The sequence below is a fragment of the Dromiciops gliroides genome, chromosome 2, assembly GCF_019393635.1.
Source record: "Dromiciops gliroides isolate mDroGli1 chromosome 2, mDroGli1.pri, whole genome shotgun sequence".
NCBI classification, from domain to species: domain Eukaryota; kingdom Metazoa; phylum Chordata; class Mammalia; order Microbiotheria; family Microbiotheriidae; genus Dromiciops; species Dromiciops gliroides.
In genome coordinates, this window is record NC_057862.1 from 522,183,642 (window position 1) to 522,201,179 (window position 17,538).

The 17,538-nt window shown below is 37.4% G+C and overlaps 1 protein-coding gene across 6 annotated transcripts in view; it reads left to right on the forward strand.

The window, feature by feature from the left end:
- The window catches only part of C2H2orf42 (chromosome 2 C2orf42 homolog), a 51,056-nt gene that overhangs the window by 257 nt on the left and 33,261 nt on the right, over window positions 1–17,538 (forward strand). The window contains exons 2-6 of one of the 6 annotated variants that reach the window (XM_043985544.1): window positions 11–359; window positions 9,105–9,146; window positions 9,250–10,084; window positions 13,520–13,630; window positions 15,313–15,417. In XM_043985544.1, the coding sequence (XP_043841479.1) occupies window positions 9,262–10,084; window positions 13,520–13,630; window positions 15,313–15,417 (1,039 nt within the window). In that variant the 5' untranslated portion in view covers window positions 11–359; window positions 9,105–9,146; window positions 9,250–9,261. Of the gene's footprint in view, window positions 1–10; window positions 360–4,251; window positions 4,612–9,104; window positions 9,147–9,249; window positions 10,085–13,519; window positions 13,631–15,312; window positions 15,418–17,538 lie in introns of those variants that run through there. The other 5 variants (XM_043985543.1, XM_043985541.1, XM_043985545.1 and 2 more) reach the window with 5 other exon arrangements.

Consider the following 17,538-nt stretch of genomic DNA (forward strand, 5'->3'; position numbering starts at 1 on the left):
TCTGCTCTAGCTGCCTGACAGCGAGCGGAAATGACGTACGAAGGCGCGGAGGATGCTGGGAGGCAGCCATCCGCCGAGGGTGGCGGGGCTCTGGGGAACTGCCTGACCCCGTCACGCCCAGACGGGATGGAGAGGAGGCGGTCATTGCTGGAGGAAAGGCGGGCCTGGAGCCGGCGGAGGCCGTGAGGTGGGTGCCATTCCTGGGGAGGAGGCTGATGGGCACCCATGTCCACCTGAGCCACAGCACCAGGATCGGGGACTGTCAGAGCTGGAGGCACCTTAGAAGTGATCCTGTACAACCCCTTCATCGTACGGCGGAGGAAACTGAGGCGCTGAGGGGTTCGGTGTGTGCTTGGCGGGTGAGAGGAGAGGAACTTTCTTGGGGTCGCACAGTTAGTCCGTGGCATAGGCAAGATTCGAACTCCGGTTCTTCGATTCCCGATCCAGGGCTCTTTCCACTCCTCACCTTTGGACTCGTTTCAAGCGGGGCGAGAGTGACCCGTGACCCAGGGGGAGGCAGAGGCGCTGCTCCCGGGCCCCGGGCTTGGGGCTGCAGTGAGCAGGGCGGTTCGTGCCGGGTTCCCTCGTTACCCACCTGTGGGATCCTGGACGGGGGACTCAAATTCCTAAGCCTCACCTGCTGCTTCTATGGAAAGGGCAGATAATTCTTGTACTAGCCCCTCTTCATGTCTGTTGTGAGGAGTGTGCTTTTTGAACCCTAATGATGATGATTATGTTTGACATTTCTATGACCCTTTTAAGATGTGTAAAAGTTATGCAGTTTGAACCTCAATCACAACGACCGGTTATGGAAGTCACCAAATTCAACTTCTCATTTTGCATATGAGGAAACAGCTTCAGAGAAGATTAGTGATTTACACGGGGTCGCAGTGATTAGTTAAAGTAGCAAGCTAGCCTGTGAAACCAGGTCCTAGGTTTCAATATTGATTTCAGAAGAGTATCCTAAACTGATTTGGAGAAAGCTTTATTTCAGCCTGTGATCTTTATAGAGGAACAAATATCTACAAAACTGATAGCCGAAGGGTAAATGTCTCCTAGTTGACGGCTCTGAGTAATAGTTTTGTAAAAGACATCTTCCTTCTTGCTATCTATGCCTTATGTTTCCAAATCAGTGCTATAATTGTTGAATATTCCTTTCTTCTCCCCCCGCAAAATAAAAACATAATTTCTGTTATTTTGAAATAGAAGCAAGAGGATAAATATTGAAATGAGAACCATTCTCCATAAAACTTCTCCAGTGTGTTTGATCATGGTTTAGAAGTGATCCCAGATTCTTTGGGACTATGCCAAATGGAGCAGAAGCTCTTGCAGCTCCTACTAAGATGAAAAAGGGCTTTGAGTAGTGAGACCCAGACTGTGTCTGTCATGCAAAGAACATCCTAGCTAAATTTGGTTAGGGACCTCATGAGGTTGGGGGTAAAGTGATTTGGCCACAGCAACTCTCAAGAACTGTCTACTAAGTCATAGTACTCTTGTGAACTCCCTGGGAATAAATCCCTGAGGAAGAGAACACATTTTAAATTTAAGATGGTGTTATTACTAAGATGGAATGACAATATTTTCTCTGCCTACCTCCCAGAAATTATTGTAGTAATAAAATAATGTGAAAGTATTTTTTGAAGCTTTGAAGTATTATACAAGCATATAGTACTTCAGTACTTTTAAATATTCAGTAACAGGATGTAGGACAATATACCATTACAAAGGAAAGTGAGATATGTAAAAAGGTGAAGTAGTATGAGAAAAGGAAGAGTAGTTTGAGCAATCTCAAGAGGGAAAAACTCGATTTTGTGTGTGTGTGTGTGTGTGTGTGTAGGGATGCTTCATAGAGGAGGGAGCATTTAAGTAGGGAAGAAAGGGCAGGTAGAGATATGGGGAGTCAGGTTTAGATGTCAGTTTTTGGCAAAGGAGATGGTGTGAGTGAAGGCACAGAAAAGAACAGGAGGGTAGGGAATAGAGAAAAATACAGTTTAACTGGAAATGTAATACAAATCAAGAGAAGTAGTATGAGAAAAAGCTTGAAAGGTAGTTTGGGAACAAATTGTGTTTGACTTTGAATGCCAGGATTAGGAGTTTATACATTATTTATTAGGTAGTAGGATGCCATCTACTTGTGAGTTGCCCTTAGTAAACACTTTTAAAAGTTCCTGTATCCAAAAAAGACTTTTGGAAATGAATCTCCCTGTAAACTTAGCTAGTTGATTCTTAGATCACATTCTATACTTAAATCTTTTCTAGCTTGCTTGGGCTTGTTCAAGCTTGGCATTTCTTCATGAAACCAGAATCCCTTCCATGCCACAATGAGGCATTAGAGGAGGACTTTGGTGAAGAACAAATGTAAATATCATTTTCATTATGCTCTCTTGTGCATCTGAAGTGCCTGCTTCCCTTTTTTTCTTTTTTTTTTTTTTTGCAGGGCAATGAGGGTTAAGTGACTTGCCCAGGGTCACACAGCTAGTAAGTGTCAAGTATCTGAGGTCACATTTGAACTCAGGTCCTCCTGAATCCAGGGCTGGTGCTTTATCCTCTGCACCACCTAGCTGCCCCCCTGCTTCCTTTTTTTTTTTTTTTTGGGTGAGGCAGTTGGGGTTAAGTGACTTGCCCCGGGTCACACAGTTAGTAAGTAAGTGTTAAGTGTCTGAGGCTGAATTTGAACTCAGGTCCTCCTGATTCCAGGGCCGGTCTCTATCCACTGTGCCACCTAGCTGCCCCTCCTGCTTCCCTTTTAAAAACAATTTTTTTCAATTAGCAAAAATCTGCTTTGATTCCTTACTACTTCCCCTCACTCACAGCTATCTGTTGGTTTTTATATGTAAACACATACAACCTAAAGAGTAGAATTCAATCAGTCAGCAAACATTTATTAAGTGTTTTCAATGTGCCTAAATTCACTTTAAACATTGTCTACTGTGTGCAAGGGTCTTATGGAAGAATATAATACTATTTAATAAATTATTCTTATTTTTGTCAGTCAATAAGCATTTATTGAGTGTTTACTATGTTCCAGGCACTATAATTGAATGTTATTCATATAAAAATTGTAACTCACCTACTGATACACATTGTACAAAATGCTTTCTTAGTATTTTGAAATAGATGGAACAGGTATTGTAATCTCCATTTTTATTACATTTTTCAAAGTAACTGTTGTGGCAATCACTTGATGATTTATTATACTGAGATACTCTTTTTCCTTTTTGCCTGGAAGAATGCACAAGAACAGCTTGTATCTTTTAGAAGTACAGACTTCTACAAAGTGAACATTTTTTTGTGCCTGACTTGTGGTTATGATATTTTAAAATAAAGCAGATTAACATCTAATAAGAATTAGGAAAACTTTACAAAAAGTCCAGCGACTCTTTAGAATGCTTACCGATTATGGCTAAAAATATTGATGTCACAATAGGGAGTATTTTTCATGATGAGTTTTGTCTTTAAAATTTATTTGAAAATAATAAGAATAATTCTGAAAGCCACTAAATAATTAATAATTAACACTTAGTGGCTCAGTTCACTGATTTTTCTTTTGTTTATGGAGAACTTTTATCTCTAGAATCTTGTGGCTTCCAAAAATTTGTTTGGAAAATTATTATATATATATATATATTTAAAAAATAGATTCTTTTTGATATTTTTAATTTTTACATAAGGCTTTTAAATGCCAACTGGAGGAGTATTTATTTTATCTTAGAGTCAAAAGGGAGCTATAGAAGCTGCTTTGAGCTTCAAAGGGATATAGTCAGACAGGCATTATAGGCATATCATGTGACAGTCATGTGAATGACGATTGGAGGAGGGGAAGACCAACAGGAAACAAACAATAGTCCAGGCAAAAGGTTATGAGGGCCTGAACTATGTGAGTAAAGAGGAATGGATGGTTATTAGAAATTTGGAGGTAGAATCAACAATATTCCATAATAAGTGGGAATATAAGAGGAGAGTAAAGATGACCTCCCCCAGGTAGTTTGCCTGGATTAAGTATGGTGGGTGCCTCAGAAGAAATAGAGAAGTTAGGAAGAAGGAAGGTTTTTTGGAGGAAAGATCATTCTATTTTGGGCATGTTGAGTTTGAAAGGCCTGATGATGTGGATCTGGAGCTCAGGAATGAGACTCTGGATTTATACATCTGGGAATCATCTACATAGATATTTGAACCTATAGGAACTATAGCAATGACTAAGAAAAAGAGTACCTATAGAGAGAAGAGGGCAGGGGCAGCTACCTGGCACCGTGGATTGAGCACTGGCCCTGGATTCAGGAGTACCTGAGTTCAAATGCGGCCTCTGACACTTGACACTTACTAGCTGTGTGACCCTGGGCAAGTCACTTAACCCCAATTACCTCACCAAAAAAAGAAAAGAAAAGAGAAGAGGGCCTAGTACAAAAGCCTGGGATACATCCTGGGAGCAGGACATGGATTATAATACAGCAGAGGAGGCTGCAAAGGCCAGACAGATTGGAGGAGAACTGAGAGAGAACAGTGTCACTAAAACCCAGAGAGGAGGAAAAGACTCAAAGCTGGAAGGGATCTCTGCCATCACCTCTTCCAACCCCCTTCTTTTTATACATGGAGAAACTTGGACCTGGAGAGGTAGGATCATTTCTCTAATAAGCAGCAATGGCAGCACTTAGACAGCAGCCCTTTTGATTCTAATTCCATGTTCTTTCCAATATGGGAGAGGGATGGGGTGGTCAGCAGTGTTAAATATTTCAGAGAAATCAAGAAGAATGAAAACTGAGACAAACCATTGGCTTTATATACATATATGCAGGCATGTATACATATGTATGTACATACATATATAATGCACAATACACACACACACTCTTACATGAACTGAGTTTTTGACCTGGATATTTTAGTGTTTCCATGATTTAGGCAAACGAGAGCCTCTATGGAACAAACTTTCCTCATTTTTAAAATGAAGCTAATATTTGAACGTTTAATTATACATCAGAATTGTGAGGATCAAATAAGATAGTTTGTTCAAAGTGCTTTGTAAATCACAAAGGTCTGTTAAAAATGTGACTTTACTGCTAATCTTTAATGCTAAATAGTGAGAATGCTTTATTTCAGTAGAGGTAAAAGACCTGGGTTTGATTTCTAGCTCGCATCAGTACCAGCTCTTTGGCAAGTCACTTAAGGTCACTGAGTTTCTTTCCTCTTTTTCTCCTTTCTGTTGTGAAACGGGGACTATAAGAATACTTACACTACTTATTATTATTTTTTTTTTTTGGCGGGGTAGTGAGGGTTAAGTGACTTGCCCAGGGTCACACAGCTAGTAAGTGTCAAGTGTCTGAGGTCGCATTTGAACTTAGGTCCTCCTGAATCCAGGGCCGGTGCTTTATCCACTGTGCCACCTAGCTGCCCCTATATTACTTATCTTACAGGGCTGCTGTGAGAAATGTGCTTTGTAAACTTGAGCTATTATTAATTTCTCTCAGGCCTCAGGCACTTTTGGGGTAGATAGAGTAAATAATACCTCATTTTACAGCTGAGAAAAATTGAAGTTTAGATAGTTATAGTGACTTGCCAAAGATCACATACCAGTTAGTAAGAAAGGGGATGAGTATTTAGGTCTTCTGAATCCTCATATAGTATTCTTCTATACCAAATGAAGATGATGTGATATACATACAAAAATATATTGCATTTGAAAATTCTACACAGATAGCATGATTATTAGAGTGCAGTGTACTCATTAGGAACTCTTCATTATTTCAGTGAATCTACCTTTTATTTGTATGAATTTTCCCCATACTAATACGTATTACAATCTATGCACCCCCTTTTTTGTGTGTGTGTGAGGTAATTGGGGTTAAGTGACTTGCTTAGGGTCACACAGCTAGTAAGTGTCAAGTGTTTGAGGCTGGATTTGAACTCAGGTCCTTCTCAATCCTGGGCTGGTGCTCTATCCACTGTGCCACCTAGCTGCCCCTATGTACCCCCCCCTTTTTTTTTTTAGTGAGGCAATTGGGGTTAAGTGACTTGCTCAGGGTCACACAGCTAGTAAGTGTCAAGTGTCTGAGGCCAGATTTGAACTCAGGTCCTCCTGATTCCAAGGCCGGTGCTCTATCCACTGCACCACCTAGCTGCCCCCATGCACCCCTTTTTTACAAATGCTTTTTGTTGACTGATTATGCCATTATTGTCCATGTTTTTCAATAAATCCTCCATGAGGAGCTACTTCAGATGCTTAAGGCTTTTCTCTGGTCCTTTTCATATTTTGTGGGAATCATTGCAGCAGTGGGCTATGTTTCATGCCAAACGACCACCCCACCTTTTAAAAATTAGATGATAGTTGTGACTTTTAATAGTATAGGAATAGGGGGCAACTAAGTGGTACAGTGGATAGAGCACCAGCCCTGGATTCAGGAGGACCTGAGTTCAAATCTGGCCTCCGACACTTAACACTTACTAGCTGTGTGACCCTGGGCAAGTCACTTAACCCCAATTGTCTCAACGCCCCCCCCCCAAATAGTATAGGAATAGAGGCTAGCTTTTTCAAAATAGTTTTATTTGTATTCTAGCATATCCTACCAATTCATTAATTGATTCCATGAAAACATGACCTTTGGAGAAAGTTCTTTCTATGGGAACTGAACTGAGTGGATCCTCCCTGACTTGTTGAGTTATTGTGTGATATGTAGGCATGAGGCTTTGGAGTAGTGTACAAGCTTTGATTTCTTTGATTTCTTGACAAACCGTATTTTTCATCATGATCATTTTTCATCCACTGTACCCCCTTTTACTTTTTAGTTTGCCAGTGTCAAAGTACTTTTTTCCCTGGACAGATACTGTCAAATAAGCTACAGTCATTTTTTGTTTGTTTGTTTTATCCTTTAATATGACCATAAAATGATCTGAATAGAATAAAACTGGATCTGATGTATAAACCTCCATGTTATTTATAAAGAATGGTACACAGGATAGGATAGACTTTAAAATAACCAGACATGCTATCATGTAGTAACCTAAGTTGGTATGTTTTAGATTCCTAAGGAATCATAGGATTTAAGGCTGGATGGAGCCTTATGAGCTTGTCTAGTCTAATACCCTCATTTTATGGGTGAGGAAATTAATGTCTAGAAAGCTTAAACAACTTGCCCAGGGTCACACAGAACACTGGTCTTTAATCTTCCATATAGTTGCTAGACTCTATCATCTATTGATGCTTTCATAAGTTTTTTGTTTGTTTGTTTATTTGTTTAGAAATTTATTTTTCCAAATTACATGTAAAAACAAATTTGGACATAAATTTTTTTTAAACTTTGTGTTCCAACTTCTCTTCCTCCCTCCCTCCCCACCTCACCCCCTAAGAACAAAAACAATTCAATATAAGTTATACATGAGTAGTCATGCAAAACATCTCCACATTAGCCAGGTTGTGAAAGAAAACAGGCAAAAACAAAACTTTAGATTAAGGAACTGTCAAAAAAAATTTATGCTTCAATCTGTTTTCAGATACCATCATTTTTTTCTCTGTAGATGGATTGCAATTTTCATAAGTCTTTCAGAGTTATCTTGGATCTTTGTATTGCTGAAAATAACCAAGGCATTCACAGCATATCATCTTACACTATTGCTGTTATTTTGTATACAGTACATTTCACTCTGCACCATTTCATGGAGGTTTTTCCAGGTTTTTCTGATAGCATTCTGCTCATCATTTTTTTTTGTTTCCAATAAAGTAACTAACAAAAATAATTATGTTTCAGTATGTATTCAAATACCAGCTACAATCATTTTTATGGTGGTGTATTTGCTTAGTCTTTTTGTGAGTACTTGAAGGCAAGATAAATTGAGTTTCTCACAAAATGGTTTCTTGTCTTATATGAAGGCATGAAACCATATTTTAGCTTCTTGATTCACTTCTCTGAAGAGAACCTGTGACTTGCCCTTCTATTTAGTTTCATGACTTTTATGCCTTTTGTTTGATTCATGGCAATAATATCACTATATATGTGGTTCATTTTCTCTAGTAGTCTGTCTATTGGTCTTCAGATAAATATTTCAGATTGAGTACTATCAATATAAGATGGCAAAGGAAATAATCAAATTAACAAGGCCATCATCTCAGAAGAAATGCTAACATCTCAGCAATCAGAAGCAAAGATTTAAACTATTTGGTCTTATCAGAAGTGGTGTAATATGAAATAATATAGAATTAGGAATCAGGGGATTTGTATCCTATGTAGTCCTAACTTTGTTCATAACTTTTTATCTTGGCAAATCACTTAAACTCTTTTTGTCTCTTTCACTGTTCATTGTAAACTCTCCTACCTCTCACAGTAGTACTATGATGCTCAAATGAGATAATGTACATATAATTTCTTTTAATGTTATAAAGCACTCTAGTTATTATTATAATAACTAGATGAATGTCTAATATACACATATTATCAGCTGCCTCTTTTCTACTGACATTGGCACTTTTTATACCTTCTTGGTAATCAAGTACCATTGTGGGCAATTATTCTCACAACCTAGTATCTTCCTGTTATCTGTAATACTTTGGATTCCTTCTTTTCTGTTTCTTCCTTAGACATTTTTCTTCTTTGTTAATTTTAGTCATTTCCCTGTGGAATCTTGTCTAATCTTTGGAACCATCAGCAGGCGTCCTGCCATTGGCTGTTCAGGAAAGAGGAAGCAGAATGTCCTCATTGTTACACCATAAGTTTAAAACTTCAGATTCTGGTTTGGTTGGTACCAGTGACTTGGACAGGTTGTTTTTGGCACCTCAGCCAGACAAGATAAATACCTTCTGGGCCTTGTGAATCCACAGAGCAGTTAGGTCTTGCCGTCATCTAGGTGCAACAGCCGCTTTGCTACCCCAAGATTGTTTGGGGGTTTTAGGGAACTCTGGAAGGGAAAGAAATGTTCCTGTCCTTTAGTTCCTTACTCAAGGATTGCTCGTTAAAGGATTAAGCTAGATATTCTCTATATCTTGGTCTTTTTATAGAGGAGTTCACCCTGAAGAAAACTTTTTAAAAGTTTGATAATATTAAATACTGACATTATGTTAGATGCCATAGAGAATACATAAAATGCAGAGTTTTCCTACCCTTTTATTTTGCTTGTAGGTTCAAATATACATTTGTGTTTGGGATTTCCGTTGGAAGGCGGTGAGTGACTTTTATAAATGCTTTCTTTGATACTCCATATATATTAAGTATTAGTTTGTTATAAATTGTACATCTCTGTTGACAGACTTCATGTATTTTCTAGGGCCTGTGAAAAATGGAACCAAACTCGCTGAGGACTAAAGTTCCAGCATTTTTATCTGATTTGGGGAAAGCTACCTTGCGGGGGATCAGGAAGTGTCCCCGGTGTGGCACATATAATGGAACCCGAGGACTGAGCTGTAAGAATAAAACATGTGGGACTATCTTTCGCTATGGAGCACGAAAGCAGCCCAGCATTGAAGCTGTCAAAATAATCACAGGATCCGATCTGCATATCTACTCAGTACGGCAGAGAGACAGGGGTCCAGATTACCGATGTTTTGTGGAGCTGGGTGTTTCAGAGACGACAATTCAGACAGTGGACGGTACCATCATTAGTCAGCTGAGCTCAGGACGATGTTATGTCCCTTCATGTTTGAAAGCAGCCACTCAAGGTGTTGTCGAAAATCAGTGTCAGCATATCAAACTGGCCATAAACTGCCAGGCAGAGGCCACACCTTTGACCTTGAAAAGCTCAGTCTTGAACTCAATGCAGGCCTCCCCAGAAACCAAGCAGACCATCTGGCAGTTAGCCACAGAACCTACTGGCCCACTGGTACAGAGGATTACTAAAAACATTTTGGTGGTGAAATGCAAGGCCAGCCAGAAGCACAGCTTAGGCTATTTGCACGCATCCTTTGTTCAGAAAATTAGTGCCAAGAACATGACGGAGCGCCGGTTCTTCTGCTCCTGCCAGACTCTGAAATCCAGCAAGTCAAACACCTCCAAGGACGAGCTGGCCCAGAGATGCATTCACTTCTTTGCATGCATCTGTGCCTTTGCCAGTGATGAGACATTGGCTCAGGAATTCTCTGACTTTCTCAGTTTTGATTCCAATGGTAGGTGGGATTGGCACATGCACTCTTTCATTTCTAAAATGAGAAGGAATGGCTGAGTGAAGTAAGTGCCAGAATCTTAGAAAGAGTGAATAGCACCTGGTAGTGATTTATGAAGATCTTGCAATCTTAAGGAATGACTAGTTGCTTTAAGATTCAAAGAGATAGGGCTTTCTTTATCTTTAACACAAACACTACTGTAGATTGATATCTAGAGGTCTCTCTAATGTAGCTTTTGACATCATATTTTTGACAGTGAAATTAGCTGAGTGAGCTTGCCCAATATATGAGATAAATTAACAGAAGTTTTTGGTATTAAAAACATAATAGCAAGGCCCCCTCTTATCTGAGTGTAGCACAGTTGGACTACATTCATCCAGTTTGTCACAATTTATATGTGGCTATTCAGAGAGTCACCCCTGATTTATATGGCAAAAAGATGACCCCTGATGAATCAGACAGATTAGACTTGAATCTCTCATCTGTTTCATGGCAGTCTTTAAAAAGTCTAAGAACCTTCGATTTTCATTCTGATTTTCTCTGATTTTTGAAGATGCAGAAAACTACAATGTTTTTATTCTCTATATGGTCCTTAAAAATTCTGAAGGTCAATTGTTTCTGATTTTACCTTCATTTTGATTTCTGTGATATTTCCTTTTTTTCCTCTTCCCTCAAATATACAATAAAAAAAGGAAATCTTCATAACAAATACACATAGTAAAACAAAAATTCCCATATTGGTTGTGTCTAAAAATTGATGTCTCATTCTGCATGTAAGGGCCAAATTCTTTACCTGCATAATAAGTCTGCTGCCTTTTTGGCAGGAGATGGGATAGTATGCTTCAGTTTTGGTCCTCTGGAATTGTATTTTATCATTTTATTCATCAGAGTTCTAAAATCTTTGAAAATTGTTTGTCTTATAATGTTGTCATTATGTAAATTGTTCTCTTAGTTCTGTACACTCATTTTATAGAGAAAGTTCTTCCAAATTTCCTCTGAAACTGTTTATTGTCATTTTTCATGTCAAAATTATCCATTACATTCATATGCCATAGTTTGTTTAGCCATTACCCAATAGGTTAACCCCCTTATTTTCCAGTATTTTGCTACTACAAAAAGGGTGGCTCTTTTTGCCCTTTTTCTCTTTCTCTTTTGGGGCAGAATTCCAAATTGCTTTCCAGAATGACCATACCAGTTCACAGCTAAACCAATAGTGCATTAGTGTGCTTATTTTCTAGTAGCTTCTCCAGCATTTGCCATTTTCCTTTTCTTTTATCTTTTTCAATCACTGATGAGTGTGAAATAGAGCCCCAGAATTGCATTAATTTGCAATTTCTTTAATTCTTAGTGATTTGGAGCATTTCCCCACATAATTTTTAATAGCTTGGATTTCTTACTTTGATAACTGTCCATTGATATCCATTGACTATCTATTGGAGAATGGTTCTTAGTCTTAAAATTTGAATCAGTTTTTGGTAAATCTTGACTTGGAGATCATTTATCAGAGAAGCTTGCTGTAAGGGTTTTTCTTCCAGTTACCTGTTTGTTTCCCTTTTAATTTTAACTGTACTGATTCTGTTTGTGCAAAATGTTCTAACTTCATGAAATTAAAATTGTCCATTTTATCTTCTGTGCTCCTTCTGTCCCTTATTTGGTTATTATGTATCTTCCTCATCCATAGATGAGAAGAGTAATTTTTTCTTTCCTTCTCTAATTTGCTGCTAAGGTCACCTTTTATGTCTAAGTCACTGTCCGTTTGGAGTTCATCTTGGTATATATTGTGAAATGTTGGACTGTAACTAATTTCTCCCCTATTGCTTTCCAATTTTGCCAGCAGTTTGTTTTTTTTTTTTTTTGTGAGGCAATTGGGGTTAAGTGACTTGCCCAGGGCCACACAGCTAGTAAGTGTTAAGTGTCTGAGGCCGGATCTGAAGTCAGGTACTCCTGATTCCAGGGCCATTGCTCTATCCACTGCGCCATCTAGCTGCTCCCCCACAGCAGTTTTTTAAAAAAATCAAATAGTGAGTCTTTATCTCAGTAGTTGGGGTCTGTGTTTTTCAAACAGTAAGCTACTACATTTTTTTGCTTTTGTACTGTATAGTATATCCCTAATTTGTTTCACTGATTGACTACTCTTTTTTAAACAGTACCAAATCATTTAGATGATTGCTGCTTTATAAAATAGCTTGAAATTTGGTCCTGATAGGCCCCTTTCTTTCTTATTTTTTCCATTACTTTTCTTGAGATATACCTAGTTCCTTTAAATGAATTTCTTTTTTTTTGAGGCAGTCAGGGTTGTGACTTGCCCAGGGTCACACAGCTAGTAAGTGTCAAAGGTCTGAGGCTGTATTTGAACTCAGGTCGTCCTGACTCCAGAGCCAGTACTCTTATCCACTTCACCACCTAGCTGCCCCAAATGAATTTCTTGGTTCTTTTTTCTAACTCTATAAAATGATCCTTCAGCAGTTATGTATAGCACTGAATACGTGAGTTAATTTAGATAATATTGTAATTTGCATTTTATCAGACTGTGAACAATTAATATTCCTCTCATTATTTAGGCCTGTATCTGTTTCTGTAGAGAAAGTTTTATAGCTTGATTTATGTAGTTCCTGAGTGTGTCTTAGGAGATAGATTCCCAAATATTTTATACATTCTTGATTAGAATTTGTCTTTTTATGTCTTGTTGCTAGTTTTTTGGGTTTTTTTTTGTTTTTTTTGGTAGTAACAAGAACATTACTGATTTGTGTAGTTTATAATTTTGCTGCATTTTAAAACTGATTCAATTAATTTTTAAGATGACTCTAGGGTTTTCTAAGAATTAAAAATCATATCATCTGCAGGAAATGACTATTTTGTTTCTTCTTTGCCATTCTCATGCCCTTGATTTCTCTTTCTTGTTGTATTGCTATAGCAAGCGTTTCCAGCACAATGTTTACAAAAGAAATACTGGAATTTAAGAATAACTTGAAGGGCCAAACTGTGTCAATTGGTGCAGTGCATTTTTTAATCCATAAGGCAAAAAATAAAAATAAAAAATAAAGGTAGGATTTTTATTTCAAAGTAAATTTACAATAAAACTTTTGTTTCACTTGATAACTTGGTCCTTCTACTATTAAATAGTAGTGGTGATAATGGATATCCTTGCTTTAACTCCTCAATCTTATTAGATTTCAGTGATTAAAAACCACAAAACGTATTTATCTCCAATTGGCAGGGTCAGCTAACTCTTTATCTTTAATCTTCCATGCACACTTTCCTTCCCCTCTCCTTCCTTGGCCTTTCTCTTATTTTGAAAAAAAAAAACACTTAGTACTTGAAGGAAGTCTGTCTTGAAACAGATTTAATAATATTTCTGGGTGGGGGAGTTAGAGTTTTGTAAGTTCAGTTTTCTTTAAGTGGGGCACACTGTGGTTAATTTAGAGATCTGTTTTCTAGGTCTTAAAGGGATTATTGTGCCCCAGTTAGGTTGCCATCCAGAATCTACAGCACAGATTTGTGAATCCACTGCCTCTAAGCCAAAGAAGAGGAAAAGGGATGAATCATCTGGTGAGAAGCTGCTTTGGACTTTTTATTCTATTTTATATGTTGTTGTGGACCCTCTTGATTTTTCAGGGAATTGAATGAAATCTTCTTTTTCTTTAAATCATAAAATCATGTAATTATTTCCTAGTTACATGTAAAAATAGTTTTCAACATTTGTTTTCATAAGATTTTCAGTTCCAAATTTTTCCTCCACCCTCCTTTCCCTCCCCAAGACATAAAGCAATCTGATATAAGCTATATATGTACAATCACGTTAAACACATTTTTGTATTAGTCATTCTGTGAAAGAAGAGTCAGAACAAAAAAAAAAAAAGAGGGAAAAAAACCCCAACAAAAAAGTAGAAACAGAAACATGGAAACATAGGTTCGATCTGCATTCAGAATCCACAGTTCTTTTTTCTGGATGTGGAGAAGATTTTCCATCTTGAGTTCTTTGGAATTGTCTTGGGTCATGGCACTTCTGAGAAGAGCCAAATTTATCACAGTTGATCATCACACAATGTTGCTGTTACTGTGTACAATGTTCTCCTGGTTCTGCTCACTTCACTCAGCATCACTCCACTTAAGTCTTTCCAGGTTTTTCTGAAATCTGCTCATCATGAAATGTTCTTTTTTAGGTTAATTCAAGAAGTGAATTCACATCTAGTGGTCAAAATAATGCAACCTCTCCAACACTGACTTTTGTTATCTTCATGTTGTTGGATGTTTTTCTTTTAGAACTCAGACAAATTTTGCATTTTAAATTCTTTTTTAAATTTAGTTAGAACTGTACTATAGCGATAGCTAAAGCAGTACCATAAAGCTTGTCCTTTTTCTAGAAAAGGATATTTTACCTTTTTCCTATATCTTATCAGATAGTGGATATATTATCCAGATTCACTTGCTTCTTGCCAGCTTTGTTTTTGGAGGTAGGGCCTGAGGTTCCACCAGATTTGGGCTCTACTTCTCCATTTAAATTTTGGGATAAGCTTTGCTATCTAAAGGTGAATTTGCTGAGGTGGTTGGGTGGGGTTTATGGGGTTATGTGTATATTTTTGACGTGTTGGTTAGTTTTGTGACGTTTTGCCCCGTCTTTTTTACTTATTATAAAAGATGGATCTCTGGGAGGAAGCATACATTGGGAAACATAGATAACTTAAAAAAATGGAAGATATCAATGAAATTTTGTTAAAAAATGTTTTTTCCACTCAAATTTACTTTTTCTGTTTTAGACTGTCTCATTCCTCCTGGCCCCTTCCCCTCCCACTGAGAAGGCAAGAAATACAAAACCCATTACAGATATGAAGTCAGACAAAACAAATTTTCTATTAGCCATGTTCCAATAATAAGCAAAAAAAAAAAAATCCCAAGAAAAAGAAAGAAATATGCTTCAGTTTGTACTCTGAGTCCATCAGTTAACTTTATCTGGAAGTGAATAGCATTAAAAGCATTAAAAAATTTGTTGACCTGAAGTTTTCATCCAATGGGATATAATTTCTTTCTATTAAACACTCAGTTCCAGTGTTAGTTAAGAAAGTTCAAAACTACATGTAAAGATTTATTTTGATTTCTTTTATAGAATGTGTCAAGTATACCTAAGCATTATGTAGGAATTATTGCATGTTTTGGTCAATGCAGGGATTAAAATCTTCCGTATGTATATCCTGCAGACATATTCCTAAAGTTTTCAGTCATTTGTATTTTAGGTACACAGACCAATAATCCACTTTTGACTCAAGATGCAGTGAGCAGTAATCTAAGAAAAAGCAGCTTGAAAAAACCTGCAGTTACCTCTTCAATAAAAAGGCAGGGTAAGTGTCTCTTTACTGGGATGGCTTCAAGTGGTAAAATTTTATCCCATGGAGCTCAAAGTAATTTCTTTTTTTTCTTTTTTCTTTTTTAATCATAAAAGTATTTTATTATTTTCTGGTTACATGTAGAGATAGTTTTCAACATTTGTTTTTATAAGATTTCTAGTTTCAAATTTTTCTCCCTCCCTTCCCTCTCTCCCGCCTTCCCAAGACAGCAAGCAATCTGATATAGGTTATATATGTACAATCACATTAAACATATGTCTGCATTAGTCCTGCCGTGAAAGAAGAATCAGAGCAAAAGGGAAAAACCTCAAAAAAGAAAAACAAAAAAGTAGAAATAGTATGGTTCGATCTCCATCTAGATGCCACAGTTCTTTTTTTCTGGATTTGGAGAGCATTTTCCATCATGAGTCCTCTGGAACTATCTTGGACCATTGTATTGCTGAGAAGAGTCAAATCCATCACAGTTGATCAACACACAATGTTGTTGATACTGTATATAATGTTCTCCTGGTTCTGCTTATCTCACTCAGCATCAATTCATGTAAGTCCTTCCAGGTTTCTCTGTAATCTGCTTGCTCATTGTTTCTTATAGCACAATAGTATTCCATTACATCCATATACCACAACTTGTTCAGCCATTCCCGAATTGATGGGCAACCCCTCAATTTCCAATTCCTTGCCACTACAAAAAGAGCAGCTATAAATATTTTTGTACATGTGGGTCCTTTTCCGTTTTTTATGATCTTGTTGGGAAAAAGACCTAATAGTGATATCGCTGGGTCAAAGGGTATGCACAGCTTTATAGCCCTTTGAGAATAGTTCCAAATTGATCTCCAGAATGGTTGGATCAGTTCACAGCTCCACCAACAATGCATTAGTGTTCCAATTTTTCCACAGCTTCTCCAACATTTATTATTTTCCTTTTTTGTCATATTAGCCAATCTGATAGGTGTGAGGTGGTACCTCAAAGTTCAAAGTAATTTCTGTTGAGAATTGTTCAACCATTTGGACACTGAAAATAGGAGAAGTTGCAATGATTGGATCCTTTTTGTATTACACTTGGAAAAGTATTTGTTAGACTGTTAAATTATATCTTTTAAATGAACAAATGTAGAAATACACTGATATGTTTTGGTAGGCTAGGTGGATTTTGAAGAGTTGTGAAGGGGGGGGAAGAATATTCCTTGTTTAATTTCTTTCTTTTTTTTTCCCCTTGTTTAGTTTCTTATCTACATGCATAATAGGTATTGCAGTTCCTTTCCCTAGTAATACCTTACAGTTGTGTAGAGCTTTTTAGTTTATATTCATCATCTCATTTGATCTTCACCATAACCCTGTGAGGGAGGTGGGATAGATAAACAACTTTGTGTTACGACACACATGAGGTCTTCCCATCCTTAAAAAACCATCACTTGACCTTGTTCTTTCCTCAAGTCATCATCATTTATTTCTTCTCCCTTTTCCAATCACACTCCTAGGAAGGATTATTTATACATATTGCCTTCATTTCTTTACCACCACCCTCACTTCACCCCAGCTTATTCTCAGCCACTTGACTTCCAATGCCACCACTCCCCCCATCTTTTTTTTAATTAAAAAAAATTTCCCCCCCAATCTTAATAGTATTTCCTCCCAGTTACATGTAAAGATAGTTTTCAACACTTGTTTTCATAAGATTTTGAGTTCCAAATTTTTCTCCCTTTCTTCCCTCTGCTTTCCCCAAGACAGCAACCAATCTGATATAGGTTACATATGTACAATCATGTTAAATATCTTTCCACATTAGTCCTATTGTGAAAGGAGAATCAGAACAAAAGGGAAAAAACTCAAGAAAGAAAAAACAAAACCGAAAAAAAGTGAAAATAGCATGCTTTGATCTGCATTCAGATTCCACAGTTCTTTTTCTGGATGTGGAGAGCATTTTCTATCATGAGTCTTTTGGAATTATCTCGGATCATTGTATTGATGAGAAGAGCTAAGTTTATCACAACTGATCATCACACAATGTTACTTTTACTGTGTACAGTGTTCTCCTGGTTCTGGTCACTTCACTCAACATCAGTTCATTTAAGTTTTTCCAGGCCAATGCCACCACTTGACTGAAACTGTTCTATT